The 15,108-nt window shown below is 42.2% G+C and overlaps 1 protein-coding gene across 3 annotated transcripts in view; it reads right to left on the bottom strand.

The window, feature by feature from the left end:
* LOC126428169 (natterin-3-like) overlaps positions 1–15,108 on the bottom strand; it is a 112,746-nt gene that overhangs the window by 51,365 nt on the left and 46,273 nt on the right. For 2 of the 3 annotated variants that reach the window (XM_050090081.1, XM_050090082.1), the window contains exon 2: positions 4,179–4,547. The exons of the other annotated variant lie outside the window; for it this stretch is intronic. In XM_050090081.1, coding sequence (XP_049946038.1) covers positions 4,179–4,512 — 334 coding nt within the window. In that variant the 5' untranslated portion in view covers positions 4,513–4,547. The remainder of the gene's footprint in view (positions 1–4,178; positions 4,548–15,108) is intronic. 3 annotated transcript variants of the gene reach the window in all.

Below are 15,108 nucleotides of genomic sequence, written 5' to 3'. Positions count from 1 at the left end.
TAATAATACAAATAATAAATGGCATGAAGGTAACAATAAAAGAATTAGTAGCTATGCAAATTCTGAGTTCTCTCTACTAACACTAGGTAAAGTATCTAGTAAATATGGATACTGCATCAAAGTCTTGATGAAGCACAGAAGTTGAGGACACGATCTTTCTGTGGTAGTGTAGCATTGACGAGGTGAAACTCCCTGACTCTCAGGATGAGATGGCCTCTAACCAAGTTGTGTTCTGTGAGACTGTGGAGTTTGCAAGACAAAAATTAAATGATGCTGTGTATACAACTCCCCTTATAGAGAAGAGTGGTGTCAGGAAAACGTTCGGTGGTATAATGCACATTTCTGATAGAAAACATTAAAAACACAAAAAAATTTTTTTTCTTGTTTGTTCAATATACATTAATCTCCCAATTTTTAATACATATACATAAATTGAGTTACCAGTACATACATATGCATTCACACACATGTGTGTGTGTGTGTGTGTGTGTGTGTGTGTGTGTATACATGTATTTGTATATGCATATGTATGTATACATGTACACACACACACACACACACACACACACACACACACACTTACATATGCATGTACAAATACATGTATACATACACATATAGAGGTGCACATATATAAATACACACAATAATTACATGTATACCAACATGTATATACTACATTACACACATATATACATACACATACATAATTACATATAGACACAAATACACAGACACAGACATACAAAAATACAAATACACCAGTGGCTGAGGACTCTGTACTGAACTGCGTTACATCAGTATTTTCATCATTTGCAGACTAATAATCATGGCCATTAGAAATCATATGTTGTTAGGTTTGTCAGTAACTTCCAAGCACATGTGCCAAGAGCAAGCCATTAATGCCTAATGTTAGGTGCTGAAGTGAGGATATGCCAAAGCAAAACAGTAGATGGCAGACAGGTGTAAATCACTTAGTATTGCAGTATGACTATGCTGAAAATATCAGGTGATAAAATTTGTGACATGTTTGTGGGAGGAATGTTTGTCGCAGAAATATAAAGCAACAACCCACCCTGCAGTACTCTTACAAGCAACAACCCACCCTGCAGTACTCTTACAAGTGTTTCGGTTGTTACTGATCAACCTGTACATGAAAACCTCAACACTAAACAATGGTGAGCGACAGTCGACTGTAAACTTAGTTATTACATGCAAAAAACAGTAAGTGATGTGCTTCAGTCCCGTTAGTTGAAATTCTACAATAATCTGAGGGATAGCAGCTCTATCTCGAAATTTTGCTTCTAGTTAGTGGTGACTTTAGCAGAATGTGTGTAAGTAAACAGAGATAAGTGCGACAAACATGGCTTCCTGTAGTCGTAACGTGTGCTATGGTCGTGTCTAGGAAATGCTTTCCAGGAAAGATCTGCACGAATCGCACGATGATGTGGATGGATATGACTCTGATAAATAGCCTGTATACGTTCCTGTCTGGGAATGCGCATCATAAGATGTTATTAATCAGGTAAATGTGCATATTTCGTTAAGCAAGTAAATAATGTCAAATTGTGTTGGTTGCCATAGTTTAAGTGCATTTACGTGGAAGTGTGACGGCAGGCATGTCATTTAATATTTTTGACGTGGTGTTGTAAGATGCATTCATTGGTTTCTCATAAAGTGTTATCTGTGGTTATACTCACAGCTCAAAAATCGTATGAACAAAAGTTAAGGCCTGCATTGAGTGTATATTTATATTTGAGGTATGCATGAAAGTGCTAACGAGTACATACTATAAACCATCGATGTATTTTAATTTCTTCGTGAAATTATTGAGATATATGGAGGATGTGAAGCTCATAGCTCTGAATTTTTATAGGCCAGGAACATCACAGAAATGCAATCCTTCCGAAGGATGACATTCTGCAGGCAGGTACAGTTGATGCAAATGATCAGTAGCCGATGAAGAGGCCAGAAGAGGATAAAACGTTGAGGTATACACGAACAAGTGAAGAAAAAGAGAAAAGGAGGAAAGATATATAGTATAAACACATGGGAAAGTGGGGTAGTATTGTGTGAAAACTTATGTGAATGCTCTAAAAAGCATTTACTTCTCCATTTCTTATCTCTTCTTTTCTTTGTCTTCAGTCATCCGATAGTTGACATTCCTACTCTCACCTGCATATCCTTCCATCTCTTCATCTCTGTTTCATTTAACACTCTCACTAATGTGTTAAACACATATATGAACGTGATCTGCTCTTTCTGTTTCCCCTGCGTTTCAATTATCCACTGTCTTGTTACCAACTCCCTGGATGCCCTGCATGTACACTAACCATACTTCTCATAAGCGTATCTCATAGTTCACTTTTCTCTCTTTTTGATCATCTTCCGATTTTCTGAAATCATCTGCACTTTCGGTTTCCCCTGCATTTTATTTATCCACTGTCATGTTACCTACTCCGTGGACGCCCTGCCACATGTTACAACAAGCACACCTACCTTCAAATAAGTGTGCTCATAGTCTCCTTTATTGTCTTTTCGTTTATCTCCCACTTCTCTCATATTCATCTGCTACTTAATATGATTTAATACTGATTTGTTAGAAGGCACAGTACATCTGTACAGCTGTTTTGACTGGTTAGGTATCAGAATCGTCTAAAAAGCATTTCCTTCTCCATTTCTCATCTCTTCTCTTCTATATCCTTCCATCTCCTCATATCTACTTCATTAACACTCTCACTAATGTGTTAGGCACATTTATGGACCTCATCTGCTCTTTCTGTTTCCCCTGCATTTTATTTATCCACTGTCATGTTACCCACTCCCTGGATGCCCTGCCATATGTTAGACTAAGCACACCTATTTTCAAATAAGTGTATCTCATAGTTTCCTTCATTGTCTTTTCGTTTGTCTCCCACCTCTCTCATATTCATCTGCTACTTAATATGATTTAATACTGATTTGTTAGAAGGCACAGTACATCTGTACAGCTGTTTTGACTCGCTAGGTATCAGAATGCTCTAAAAAGCATTTCCTTCTCCATTTCTTATCTCTTCTCTTCAGTCATCCAGTAGTTCACATTTCTACTCTCTCCTTCATATCCCTCCATCTCTTCATATCTACTTCATTTCTGTCACTAATGTGTTAAGCACATTTATGGACCTAATCTGCTCTTTCTGTTTCTCCTGCATTTTATTTATCCACTGTCATGTTACCCACTCCCTGGACGCCCTGCCATACGTTAAAAACAAGCACATCTATCTTCAAATAAGTGTATCTCATAGTTTCCCTTATTGTCTTTTCGTTTATCTCCTCTCATATTCATCTGCTACTTAATATAATTTAAATCTGATCTGTTAGAAGGCACAGTACATCTGTACAGCTGTTTTGACTGGTTAGGTATCAGAAAGGTCTAAAAAGCATTTACTTCTCCATTTCTTATCTCTTCTCTCCTCTTTTCTTCCCTTCTCTCCTCTCCTCTCCTCTCCTCTTTTCTTCCCTTCTCTCCTCTTCTCTCCTCTCCTCTTTTCTTCCCTTCTCTCCTCTCCTCTCCTCTTTTCTTCCCTTCTCTCCTCTCCTCTCCTCTCCTCTCCTCTCCTCTCCTCTCCCCTCCCCTCCTCTCCTCTCCTCTCCTCTCCTCTCCACTCCTCTCCTCTCCTCTCCTCTTCAGTCATCCAGTAGTTCACATTCCTACTCTCTCCTTCATATCCTTCCATCTCCTCATATCTACTTCATTTAACACTCTCACTAATGTGTTAAGCACATTTATGGACCTCACCTGCTCTTTCTGTTTCCCCTGCATTTTATTTATCCACTGTCATATTACCCACTCCCTGGACGCCCTGCCATATGTTAGACTACGCACACCTATTTTCAAAATAAGTGTATCTTTCTTTTATTGTCTTTTCGTTTATCTCCCACTTCTCTCATATTCATCTGCTACTTAATATGATTTAATACTCATCTGTTAGAAGGCACAGTACATCGGTAAAGCTGTTTTTGACTCGCTAGCTATTGGTTAGTGAAGACCACACAAAAAAGAAGTGCAGCTCCAACAGGTATGCTGGTACACACTGGAGTCAACACTGAGCCGTCTGTTAGTAGCCACAGTAAATTAGTGGAGTTGTTTTGACGGGTTAGTGAAAGCGACACGATAATGGTGTGTTGTCGGTACGCACCGGAGTCGTTATCATCATCGTCATCGAGGGGCACGGACGGGTAGACGACTGCTGCAGGTTGTGGTTGTGGTAAGGTGGGCGGCGGGCACGGGGTGGGCTGCACGTCTACCACGGGGGCAGCCGGGAAAAGCTGGGGGGCCTCGGCCGGCATCGGCATCGCCATGGGCGGCGGCGCCCACCCGCCAGCGTCGTGCTGGGGGGGCCCCGGGTACTGGTGGGGGGCCTGGGGCGCTATGGGCGGCGCCGCCCACGCGCCCGGCTCGTGCGGGGGCGGCGCGTGCACCACGGCCCCCGGCCGCACCGGGTCGTCACCACAGTCGCAGCAGCACGACATCACAGTCGGGGCAGCTGTTCTCTAGTGGCCCCTCTCTGCGAACACACCAGGGGGCGCTGAGGGCATATCCTCGTCCAGCGTGGCTCGACGGCACCACTCGGGGAGGGGCGTAGGTGGACGTGTGTGCACAGATCGGATATTCTCCTCTGATCTGGGCATTATGTCACTGCCGAGAAATTCCGCTCAGCCCATGCGCGCTCGTACATCTTGAAGGGGGGTAAGTTATTTGCTGTTGCTTATGACGTTACTTCATTCTGTTGTTGTTGTGGTCTTCAGTCCTGAGACTGGTTCGAGGTAGCTCTCCATGCTACTGTATCCTGTGCAAGCCTCTTCATCTCCCAGTACCTACTGCAGCCTATATCCTTCTGTATCTGCTTAGTGTATTAATCTTTTGGTCTCCCTTTACGATTTTTACAATCCACGCTGCCCTCCAGTACTAAATTGGTCATCCCTCGATGCCTCAGAATTTGTCCTACCAACCGATCTCTTCTTCTAGCCACGTTGTGCCACAGACTCCTCCCCAATTCTGTTCAATACCACCTCATTAGTTATATGATCCACCCATCTAATCTTCAGCATTCTTCTGTAGCACAACATTTCGAAAGCTATTCTGTTCTTGTCTAAACTATTTATCGTCCATGTTTCACTTCCATACATGGCTACACTCCATACAAATACTTTCAGAAACGACTTCCTGACACTTAAATCTGTACTCGATGTTAACAAATTTCTCTTCTTCAGAAAAGCTTTCCCCGCCATTGCCAGTCTACGTTTCATATCCTCGCTACTTCGACCATCATCAGTTATTTTGCTCCCCAAATAGCAAAACTCCTTTACTACTTTAAGTGTCTCATTTCCTAATTTAATTCCCGCAGCATCACCCGACTTAATTCGACTACATTCCATTATCCTCGTTTTGCTTTTGTTGATGTTCATCTTATACCCTCCTTTCAAGTCATTGTCCATTCCGTTCAACTGCTCTTCCAAGTCCTTCGCTGTCTCTGACAGAATTACGATCTCATCAGCGAACCTCAAAGTTTTTATTTCTTCTCCATCGATTTTAATACCTACTCATAATTTTTCTTTTATTTCCTTTACTGCTTGCTCAATATACAGATTGAATAGCATCGGCGATAGGCTACAACTCTGTCTCACTCCCTTCCCAACCACTGCTTCCCTTTCATGTCCCTCTACTCTTATAACTGCCACCCGCTTTCTGCGCAAATTGTAAATAGCCTTTCGCTCCCTGTATTTTACCCCTGCCACCTTTAGAATCTGAAAGAGAGTATTCCAATCAACATTGTCAAAAGCTTCCTCTAAGACTACAAATGCAAGAAACGTAGGTTTGCCTTTCCTTAATCTTTCTTCTAACATAAGGCATAAGGTCAGTATTGCCTCACGCGTTCCAACATTTCTACAGAATCCAAACTGATCTTCCCCGAGGTCGGCTTCTACCAGTTTTTCCATTCGTCTGTAAAGAATTCGCGTTAGTATTTTACAGCTGTGACTTAGTAAACTGATAGTTCGGTAATTTTGACATCTGTCAACACCTGCTTTCTTTGGGATTAAAATCATTATATTCTTCTTGAAGTCTGAGCGAATTTCACCGGTCTCATACATCTTGCTCACCAGATGATAGAGTTTTGTCAGGACTGGGTTCTTCATTCTGTTTGACATTAATAGTGCTGTATGTGGAAACTATATTCTTTTAAGTAAAGGTAGTTTCCCAGAGTTCTGGAGACATGTGACCAATGGATTGAGCTCTACAGAAGATATTATCACTATAAATTCATGAATTAAAAAGGTTCACTGAATCCACTACTCTGTTTGGTCTTTAAGTTCGGCCAGTTAATCAGGAGATTTAGGAACCAGGTTTTAAACTGTAAGACATGTCCAGGGGCAGCTGTGGACGCTGACCACAATCTACTGGTTATGAACTGCAGATTAAAAATGAAGAAATTGCAAAAAGGTGGGAATTTAAGGAGATGGGACCTGGATAAACTGACAGAGCCAGGGGTTGTAGAGAGTTTCAGGGGGAGCATTAGGGAAGAATGGTGGAAAGAAATAAAGTAGAAGAAAAATGGGTAGCTCTGAGAGATGAAATAGTGAAGGCAGCAGAGGATCAAGTAGGTAAAAAGACGAGGGCTAGTCGAAATCCTTGGGTAACAGAAGGGATATTGAATTTAATTGATGAAAGGGGAAAATAGAAAAATGCAGTAAATGAGGCAGGCAAAAAGGAATACAAACGTCTCAAACATGAAATCGACAGGTGGTCCAAAATGGCTAAGCAGGGATGGCTAGAGGACAAATGTAAGGATGTAGAGGCGTATATCACTAGGGGTAAGATAGATACTGACTACAGGAAAATTAAACAGGCCTTTGGAGAAAAGAGAACCACTTGCACGAATATCATGAGCTCAGATGGAAACCCAGTTCTATGCAAAAAAGGGACAGCAGAAAGTTGAATTGAGTATATAGAGGGTTTGTGTTCTTGAGGACAGTATTATGAAAATGGAAGAGAATGTAGATGAAGATGAAATTGGAGATATGATACTGTGTGAAGAGAGTGAAAGAGCACTTTGTATGGAGTGTAGCCATGTATGGAAGTGAAACGTGGACGATAAATAGTTTAGACGAGCAGACAATAGAAGCTTTCGAAACGTGGTGCTACAGAAGAATGCTGAAGATTAGATGGGTAGATCACATAACTGATGAGGAGGTATTGAATAGAATTGGGAAGAAGAGAAATTTGAGGTACAACTTGACCAGATGAAGGGATCGATTGGTCGGACATATTCTGAGGCATCAAGGTATCACCAATTTAGTATTGGAGGGCAGCATGGAGGCTTAAAATCGTTGAGGGAGACTAAGAGATGAATACGCTATAGAGATTCAGAAGGATGTAGGTTGCAGTAGGTACTGGGGGGAGATGAAGAAGCTTGCACAGGATAGAGTTAGCATGGAGAGCTGCATCGAACCAGTCTCTGGGCTGAAGACCACAACAACAACAACAGTTAATCAGATAAGTTGTATGTTCCAGACATATATTAAATCTCAGCTTTATTAATGATAATGAATACAGGATGAAATAACGAATTCAGATTCGGACTAAGGCTGGCAGTCAGACCTATGTGTTCTCCTCACTAGGCACATTTGCTGATCACTGCGTTATGCTGACAGTGTGGCTAACACATCCACACGGATGACCCTAATATTTCTTCCTTCCCAATGCAAACCCCAAAACGCGCAGGAGCCAATCTTGATGCTATCCATCTTAGCTTGTATCAGTATTGCAAAGACTCTCTAACATGTTATTCAATGCTAAGGTGCTATTCCAGTATCGGGAGGACCCTCCCAATACTGATTTGAGTTACGAAGGGTAACATCAGGACTGGTTGAGATGTGGAGTTTGTATTAGGGAGGGAGATGTAGTACGCTAGCCACTGTATGACGGTGCCACGGTGGTTAGCACATAAGCCTCGTGAGCACGAGACCTCGGTTCGAATCTCAGCCTTGGTACAAATTTTAATTCATTGCTTTGGCCTGTGTTCATTACCTTTTTCAGTTAGTTCTGAAAACTTATACAATATAACAAAAGATGAAAAAGTAAGGCTTAAATATTTACAAAGTAAATACGCATAGAGTATAAAACCTACACTGTGCTGTAAAGGGGCATGGAGAAGGTAATAAACATTAGAGATGCTACTTGGTGTAGCATACATTTTTAAAAAGGGTGATACTGAACTTCACTCGAAATAAGATCTCAGAGACGACTACGCTGCCTACGTTTGACGTCATTAAAGCTGCTTCTGCTACTGTTCCATCCTCTCACCCACAGCATTTCACAAAGAAATGGTAGTAGGAATGTTCGTCAAACACGTAAACGAATGTGTGCTTGACAAACTTCACTGTCACTGAGGATCGCAAAAGGGTATCGAAACACAGAAACAGCAAAAGGGTCGTAGCAAGGATGGAACTGAAACATACTTGCGAGGAATATACATTACTGATTGTGAGAGAAGTAAATCAGCGTTTATTAACAGAATGCAATACGCTGAGAACGGAAAACATATCACTGGCTCATGTTTCACAGAGACAAAGAAAGCAATACCAAAGCTTTCATTTACGACACAATGCGAAACCAATGACTGAACCACATCAAATTTTACAAAACGTCTTTGCAGACACAAATTATAAGTCTCATGAAATACTAGAAGAGTGCTCATAGGACAAACATAAGCAAACCCTGGTTTCTCTCTCTCTCTTTCTCCCCCCCCCCCCCCTCTCTCTCTCTCTCTCTCTCTCTCTCTCTCTGCTTGCCAAGAAAAACTTATATTTATGTAAGAAATTTATGAAGATACGACTACCGAGATTGTCAATTAAAAAAAAAAAAGGGTATCTTATTCTTGTTGCTGCCATCCCTGGCACTTTGATTAAAAAATGTTTCAAATGGCTCTGAGCACTATGGGACTTAACATCTGAGGTCATCTGTCGCTTAGATCTTAGAACTACTGGAACCTAAATAACCTAAAGACATCACACACATCCATACCCGAAGCAGGATTCGAACCTGCGACCGTAGCGGTCACGCAATTCCAGACTGAAGTGGCTAGAACCGCTCGGTCACTACGGCCGGCTCAAGGTTATCAGACATTGGCATAGCGCAAAAGATGTTGGAGAAGACTGGCATAAATCCAACAAATAATTGAGGAAACAGGAGGCAAGTGTTACTCTGAGATGAAGAGGAATTCATGCCTATATTCTTTAAGACCCCATACATTCAATTAATTGATCTGGTTCGCCATAACCAACGCAGTAAGACCTTAGTAATGTATCTTCCAGGCTGTGTCGTGAAACTCAAGTTCCTAACTCGTCTTCAAACGTGCGTGGCTTCCACATCCGTCTATTCAGAGATATCTCGGCGTGCGTTATAGGCCGTTAGAACCGCCGTTATATGTGACACACTTTCACCAGCACGGATATACCAGCACCCCTGTCCTGAATCAGCGCTATTTGTCAGATTATAGAGGGTATGAAAGAGTGTTGTGTGGCACCGACATCAAATATGGCAGCTCGGAATGAATGTCAGTGTAAGTGAACAGCTTCAATGTAAGGGTTCCTACTTGCTCTGCAAAACCGGTGTGAGGTGCACGACACAGAATTTTTCATTGTAGCAGTTACTAGCGCGTCTCCCCGTTTCATTCGCCTACGGAGGACAGGAAGAATCGCTTAAACGCCTCTGTGCGTCCTGTAATTAATTTAATCTAATACTCACGATCCCTGCGGGAGGGATACATAGGGGGTTATACACTGAAGGGTCAAAGCAACTGGTACACCTGACTCATATTGTGTAGGGCCCCCGCGAGCACGCAGAAGTGCCGCAAAACGACGTGGCACGGACTCCAGCAATGTCTGAAGTAGTGCTGGAGGGAACTGACGCCATGAACCCTGCGGGACTGTCCATAAATCCATAGGAGTACGAGGTGGTGGAGATCTCTTCTGAACAGCACGTTGCAACGCATCCCAGATACGCTCAATAATGTTCATATCTGGGGAGTTTGGTGGCCAGCGGAACTGTTTAAACTCAGAACACTGTTCCTGGAGCCGTTCTGTAGTAATTCTGGACGCGTGGGGTGTCGCATTGTCCTGCTGGAATTCCCCAAGTCCTTCGGAATGGAAAATGGACCTGAATGGGTGCAGGTGATCAGATACGTTGTTTAAGTACGTGTCACGTGTCAGAGTTGTATCTAGACGTATCAGTGGTTCCATATCACTCCAACTGCACATACCACACACCATTACAGAGCCTCCACAAGCTTGAACAGTCGCCTGCTGGCATAAAGACTCCGTGGATTCATGAGCTTATCTCTACACCCGTACACGTCCATTTGAAACGAGACTCGTCCGACTAGTAAACGACAGTCCAATGTTCATGTTGAGGGGCTCACGCGAGGCGTAAAGCTTTGTGTCGTACAGTCATCAAGGGTACACGAGTGGGACTTCGGCTCCGAAAGCCCATATCGATTATGGGGCCTGAAGATGACGTTGTTACAACGTTGAAACTAGTAGCCAAAATAAAATCGACACCTTAAATACAGCTGAAGGAATTTCTTCATTTTTAATATAAATTTATATCAGCTGACGTCCCACTGTCCTCCATTTCAACTATGGAAGTACGAAGATTTCACTGAATGGTTCACACACAGAGAATTGTTGATGCCCCAGCACTGAATTCTGCAGCGATTTGCGAAAGGTTTCAGTTCTGTCACGTTGAACGATTCTCTTCAGTCGTCGTTGGTCCCTTTCTTGCAGGATCTTTTCCCGGTAGCAGCGATGTCGGAGATTCGATGTTTTACCGGACTCCTGGTATTCACGGTACACTCGTGAAATGGTCGTACGGTAAAATTCGTACTTCATCGCGACCACGGAGATGCTGTGTCCCATCGCTCGTGCGCCGACCACAGTGAAACTCTCTTAAATCTTGATAACCTGCCATTGTAGCAGCAGTAACCGATCTAACAACTCCTCCAGATCCTTGTTGTCTTATTTAGGGGTTGCCGACCGCTACGCCGTATTATGCGTGTTTACCTGCCTCTGTATTTGAATACGCTTGCATATACTAGTTTCTTTGACGCTTCTGTGTAGTATATTCCTAGAAGCCGGTTCTTGAAACACTGTGGCCACAGGATTGCCTGACCAATGGGGAGTGACAAGGAGATGCTCAAGAAACTGAAAATTCAGATGTCTGAAAATGGACTCAGACTATCCCGAGAAAGCCTACGTCATTTCGAATAATGGGGATGAAATCATCTTAGGCGCTCTGCAACTTCTATGTACCTATTTTATTTGTTTGACAAACCCTGTTTTCAGGGCTATATTTTATATGATTAATGTAACTATGCGGATGTTTGCCTAAACGATAAGGACATATCACTTCATGTTATAATACTGCCGTCTTCTGAAGAAGATAGATTTATATCTATTGAAACCTAGGTAAAGATTACTTTATCCTTTGCAACTGGTCGGCTGTTCTTAGTCTGATCTTCCAAAACGTTCACATACCATATCGCACCGATTATTCTGTGACAGGACGTTGCCCACCATAGCGTCAATCTTTGAGATTGAAAAACCTTATCGATCACGAATTGCGGATTCTCAGTCCTCCAAATGCGCCAATTTTGCTTATTGACGAACCCATCCAAATGAAAGTAGACTTCGTCGCTAAACTCAAACATACAGAGCATACTAATTCCCATCATGCCCCGCGGCCAACCGCGCAGTTTCGACAGCCTAACGCAAACCGTTCAGCAGTTACGACGATTTAATTTCATGTAGTTCCATAACTGTTATCCTCATTCTGTAACAGACCCAGTAAGACACACAGTCGGCAGAATCAACCTTCACACTGAGGACATATTTACCTTTTGCACTACATCGTGTTACGTCATTCAGTTTTGTATTGTCACATGTTTGAGGAGCTGGTTTCGTTTCCTGTGCGAACAGCAAACTAACGAAATTAGTCGATCAATATGTTGTTGTTGTGGTATTCAGTCCTGAGACTGGTTTGATGCAGCTCTCCATGATACTCTATCCTGTGCAAGCTTCTTCATCTCCCAGTACCTACTGCAACCTACATCCTTCTGAATATGCTTAGTGTATTCATCTCTTGGTCTCCCCCTATGATTTTTACCCTCCACGCTGCCCTCCAATACTAAATTGGTGATCCCTTGATGCCTCAACACATGTCCTACCAACCGATCCCTTCTTCTGGTCAAGTTGTGCCACAAACTTCTCTTCTCCCCAATCCTATTCAATACTTCATCATTAGTTATGTGATCTACCCATCTAATCTTCAGCATTCTTCTGTAGCACCACATTTCAAAAGCTTCTATTCTCTTCTTGTCCAAACTATTTACCGTCCATGTTTCACTTCCATACATGGCTACACTCCATACAAATACTTTCAGAAACAACTTCCTGACACTTAAATCTATACTCGATATTAACAAATTTCTCTTCTTCAGAAAGGCTTTCCTTGCCATTGCCAGTCTACATTTTATATCCTCTCTACTTCGACCATCATCAGTTATTTTGCTCCCCAAATAGCAAAACTCCTTCACTACTTTAAGTGTCTCATTTCCTAATCTAATACCCTCAGCATCACCCGACTTAACTCGACTACATTCCATTATCCTCGTTTTGCTTTTGTTGATGTTCATCTTATATCCTCCCTTCAAGACACCATCCATTCCGTTCAACTGCTCTTCCAAGTCCTTTGCTGTCTCTGACAGAATTACAACGTCATCGGCGAACCTCAAAGTTTTTATTTCTTCTCCATGGATTTTAATACCTACTCCAAATTTTTCTCTTGTTTCCTTTACTGCTTGCTCAATATAGAGATTGAATAACATCGGGGAGAGCCTACAACCCTGTCTTACTCCCTTCCCAACCACTGCTTCCCTTTCATGTCCCTCAACTCTTATAACTGCCATCTGGTTTCTGTACAAGTTGTAAATAGCCTTCCGCTCCCTGTATTTTACCCCTGCCACCTTTAGAATTTGAAAGAGAGTATTCCAGTCAACATTGTCAAAAGCTTTCTCTAAGTCTACAAATGCTAGAAACGTAGGTTTGCCTTTCCTTAATCTTTCTTCTAAGATAAGTCGTAAGGTCAGTATTGCATCACGTGTTCCAGTATTTCTATGGAATCCAAACTGATCTTCCCCGAGGTCGGCTTCTACTAGTTTTTCCATTCGTCTGTAAAGAATTCGTGTTAGTACTTTGCAGCTGTGGCTTATTAAACTGATGGTACGGTAATTTTCACATCTGTTAACACCTGCTTTCTTTGGGATTGGAATTACTATATTCTTCTTGAAGTCTGAGGGTATTTCGCCTGTTTCGTACATCTTGCTCACCAGATGGTAGAGTTTTGTCAGGACTGGCTCTCCCAAGGCCGTCAGTAGTTCCAATGGAATTTTGTCTACTCCGGGGGCCTTGTTTCGACTCAGGTCCTTCAGTGCTCTGTCAAACTCCTCACGCAGTATCGTATCTCCCATTTCATCTTCATCTACATCCTCTTCCATTTCCATAATATTGTCCTCAAGTGCATCGCCCTTGTATAGGCCCTCTATATACTCCTTCCACCTGTCTGCCTTCCCTTCTTTGCTTAGAACTGGGTTTCCATCTGAGCTCTTGATGTTCATACATGTGGTTCTCTTCTCTCCAAAGGTCTCTTTAATTTTCCTGTAGGCAGTATCTATCTTACCCCTAGTGAGATAAGTCTCTACATCCTTACATTTGTCCTCTAGCCATCCCTGCTTAGCCATTTTGCACTTCCTGTCGATCTCATTTTTGAGACGTTTCTATTCCTTTTTGCCTGCTTCATTTACTGCATTTTTATATTTTCTCCTTTCATCAATTAAATTCAATATTTCTTCTGTTACCCAAGGATTTCTACTAACACTCTTCTTTTTACCTACTTGATCGTCTGCTGCCTTCACTACTTCATCCCCCAGAGCTACCCATTCTTCTTCTACTGTATTTCTTTCCCCCATTCCTTTCAATTGTTCCCTCATGCTCTCCCTGAAACTCTGTACAACCTCTGGTTTTTACCTACTTGATCGTCTGCTGCCTTCACTACTTCATCCCTCAGAGCTACCCATTCTTCTTCTACTGTATTTTTTCCCCCATTCCTTTCAATTGTTCCCTCATGCTCTCCCTGAAACTCTGTACAACCTCTGGTTCTTTCAGTTTATCCAGGTCCCATCTCCTTAAATTCCCACCTTTTTGCAGTTTCTTCAGTTTTAATCTACAGGTCATAACCAACATATTGTGGTCAGAGTCCACATCTGCCCCTGGAAATGTCTTACAATTTAAAACCTGGTTCCTAAATCTCTGTCTTACCATTATATAATCTATCTGATACCTTTTAGTATCTCCAGGGTTCTTACATGTATACAACCTTCTATCATGATTGTTAAACCAAGTGTTAGCTATGATTAAGTTGTGCTCTGTGCAAAATTCTATCAGGCGGCTTCCTCTTTCATTTCTTAGCCCCAATCCATATTCACCTACTAAGTTTCCTTCTCTCCCTTTTCCTACACTCGAATTCCAGTCACCCATGACTATTAAATTTTCGTCTCCCTTCACTATCTGAATAATTTCTTTTACTCCATCATACATTTCTTCAATTTCTTCGTCATCTGCAGACCTAGTTGGCATATGAACTTGTACTACTGTAGTAGGTGTGGGCTTCGTATCCATCTTGGCCACAATAATGCGTTCACTATGCTGTTTGTAGTAGCTTACCCGCATTCCTATTTTCCTATTCATTATTAAACCTACTCCTGCATTACCCCTATTTGACTTTGTATTGACAACCCTGTATTCCCCTGACCAAAAGTCTTGTTCCTCCTGCCACCGAACTTCACTAATTCCCACTATATCTAACTTTAACCTATCCATTTCCCTTTTTAAATTTTCTAACCTACCTGCCCGATTAAGGGATCTGACATTCCACGCTCCGATCCGTAGAACGCCAGTTTTCATTCTCCTGATAACGACATCCTCTTGACTAGTCCCCGCCCGGAGATCCGAATG

The sequence above is a fragment of the Schistocerca serialis genome, chromosome 12, assembly GCF_023864345.2.
Source record: "Schistocerca serialis cubense isolate TAMUIC-IGC-003099 chromosome 12, iqSchSeri2.2, whole genome shotgun sequence".
Classification (NCBI taxonomy): Eukaryota; Metazoa; Arthropoda; class Insecta; order Orthoptera; family Acrididae; genus Schistocerca; species Schistocerca serialis.
This window is presented reverse-complemented; position numbering and strand designations above follow the sequence as displayed.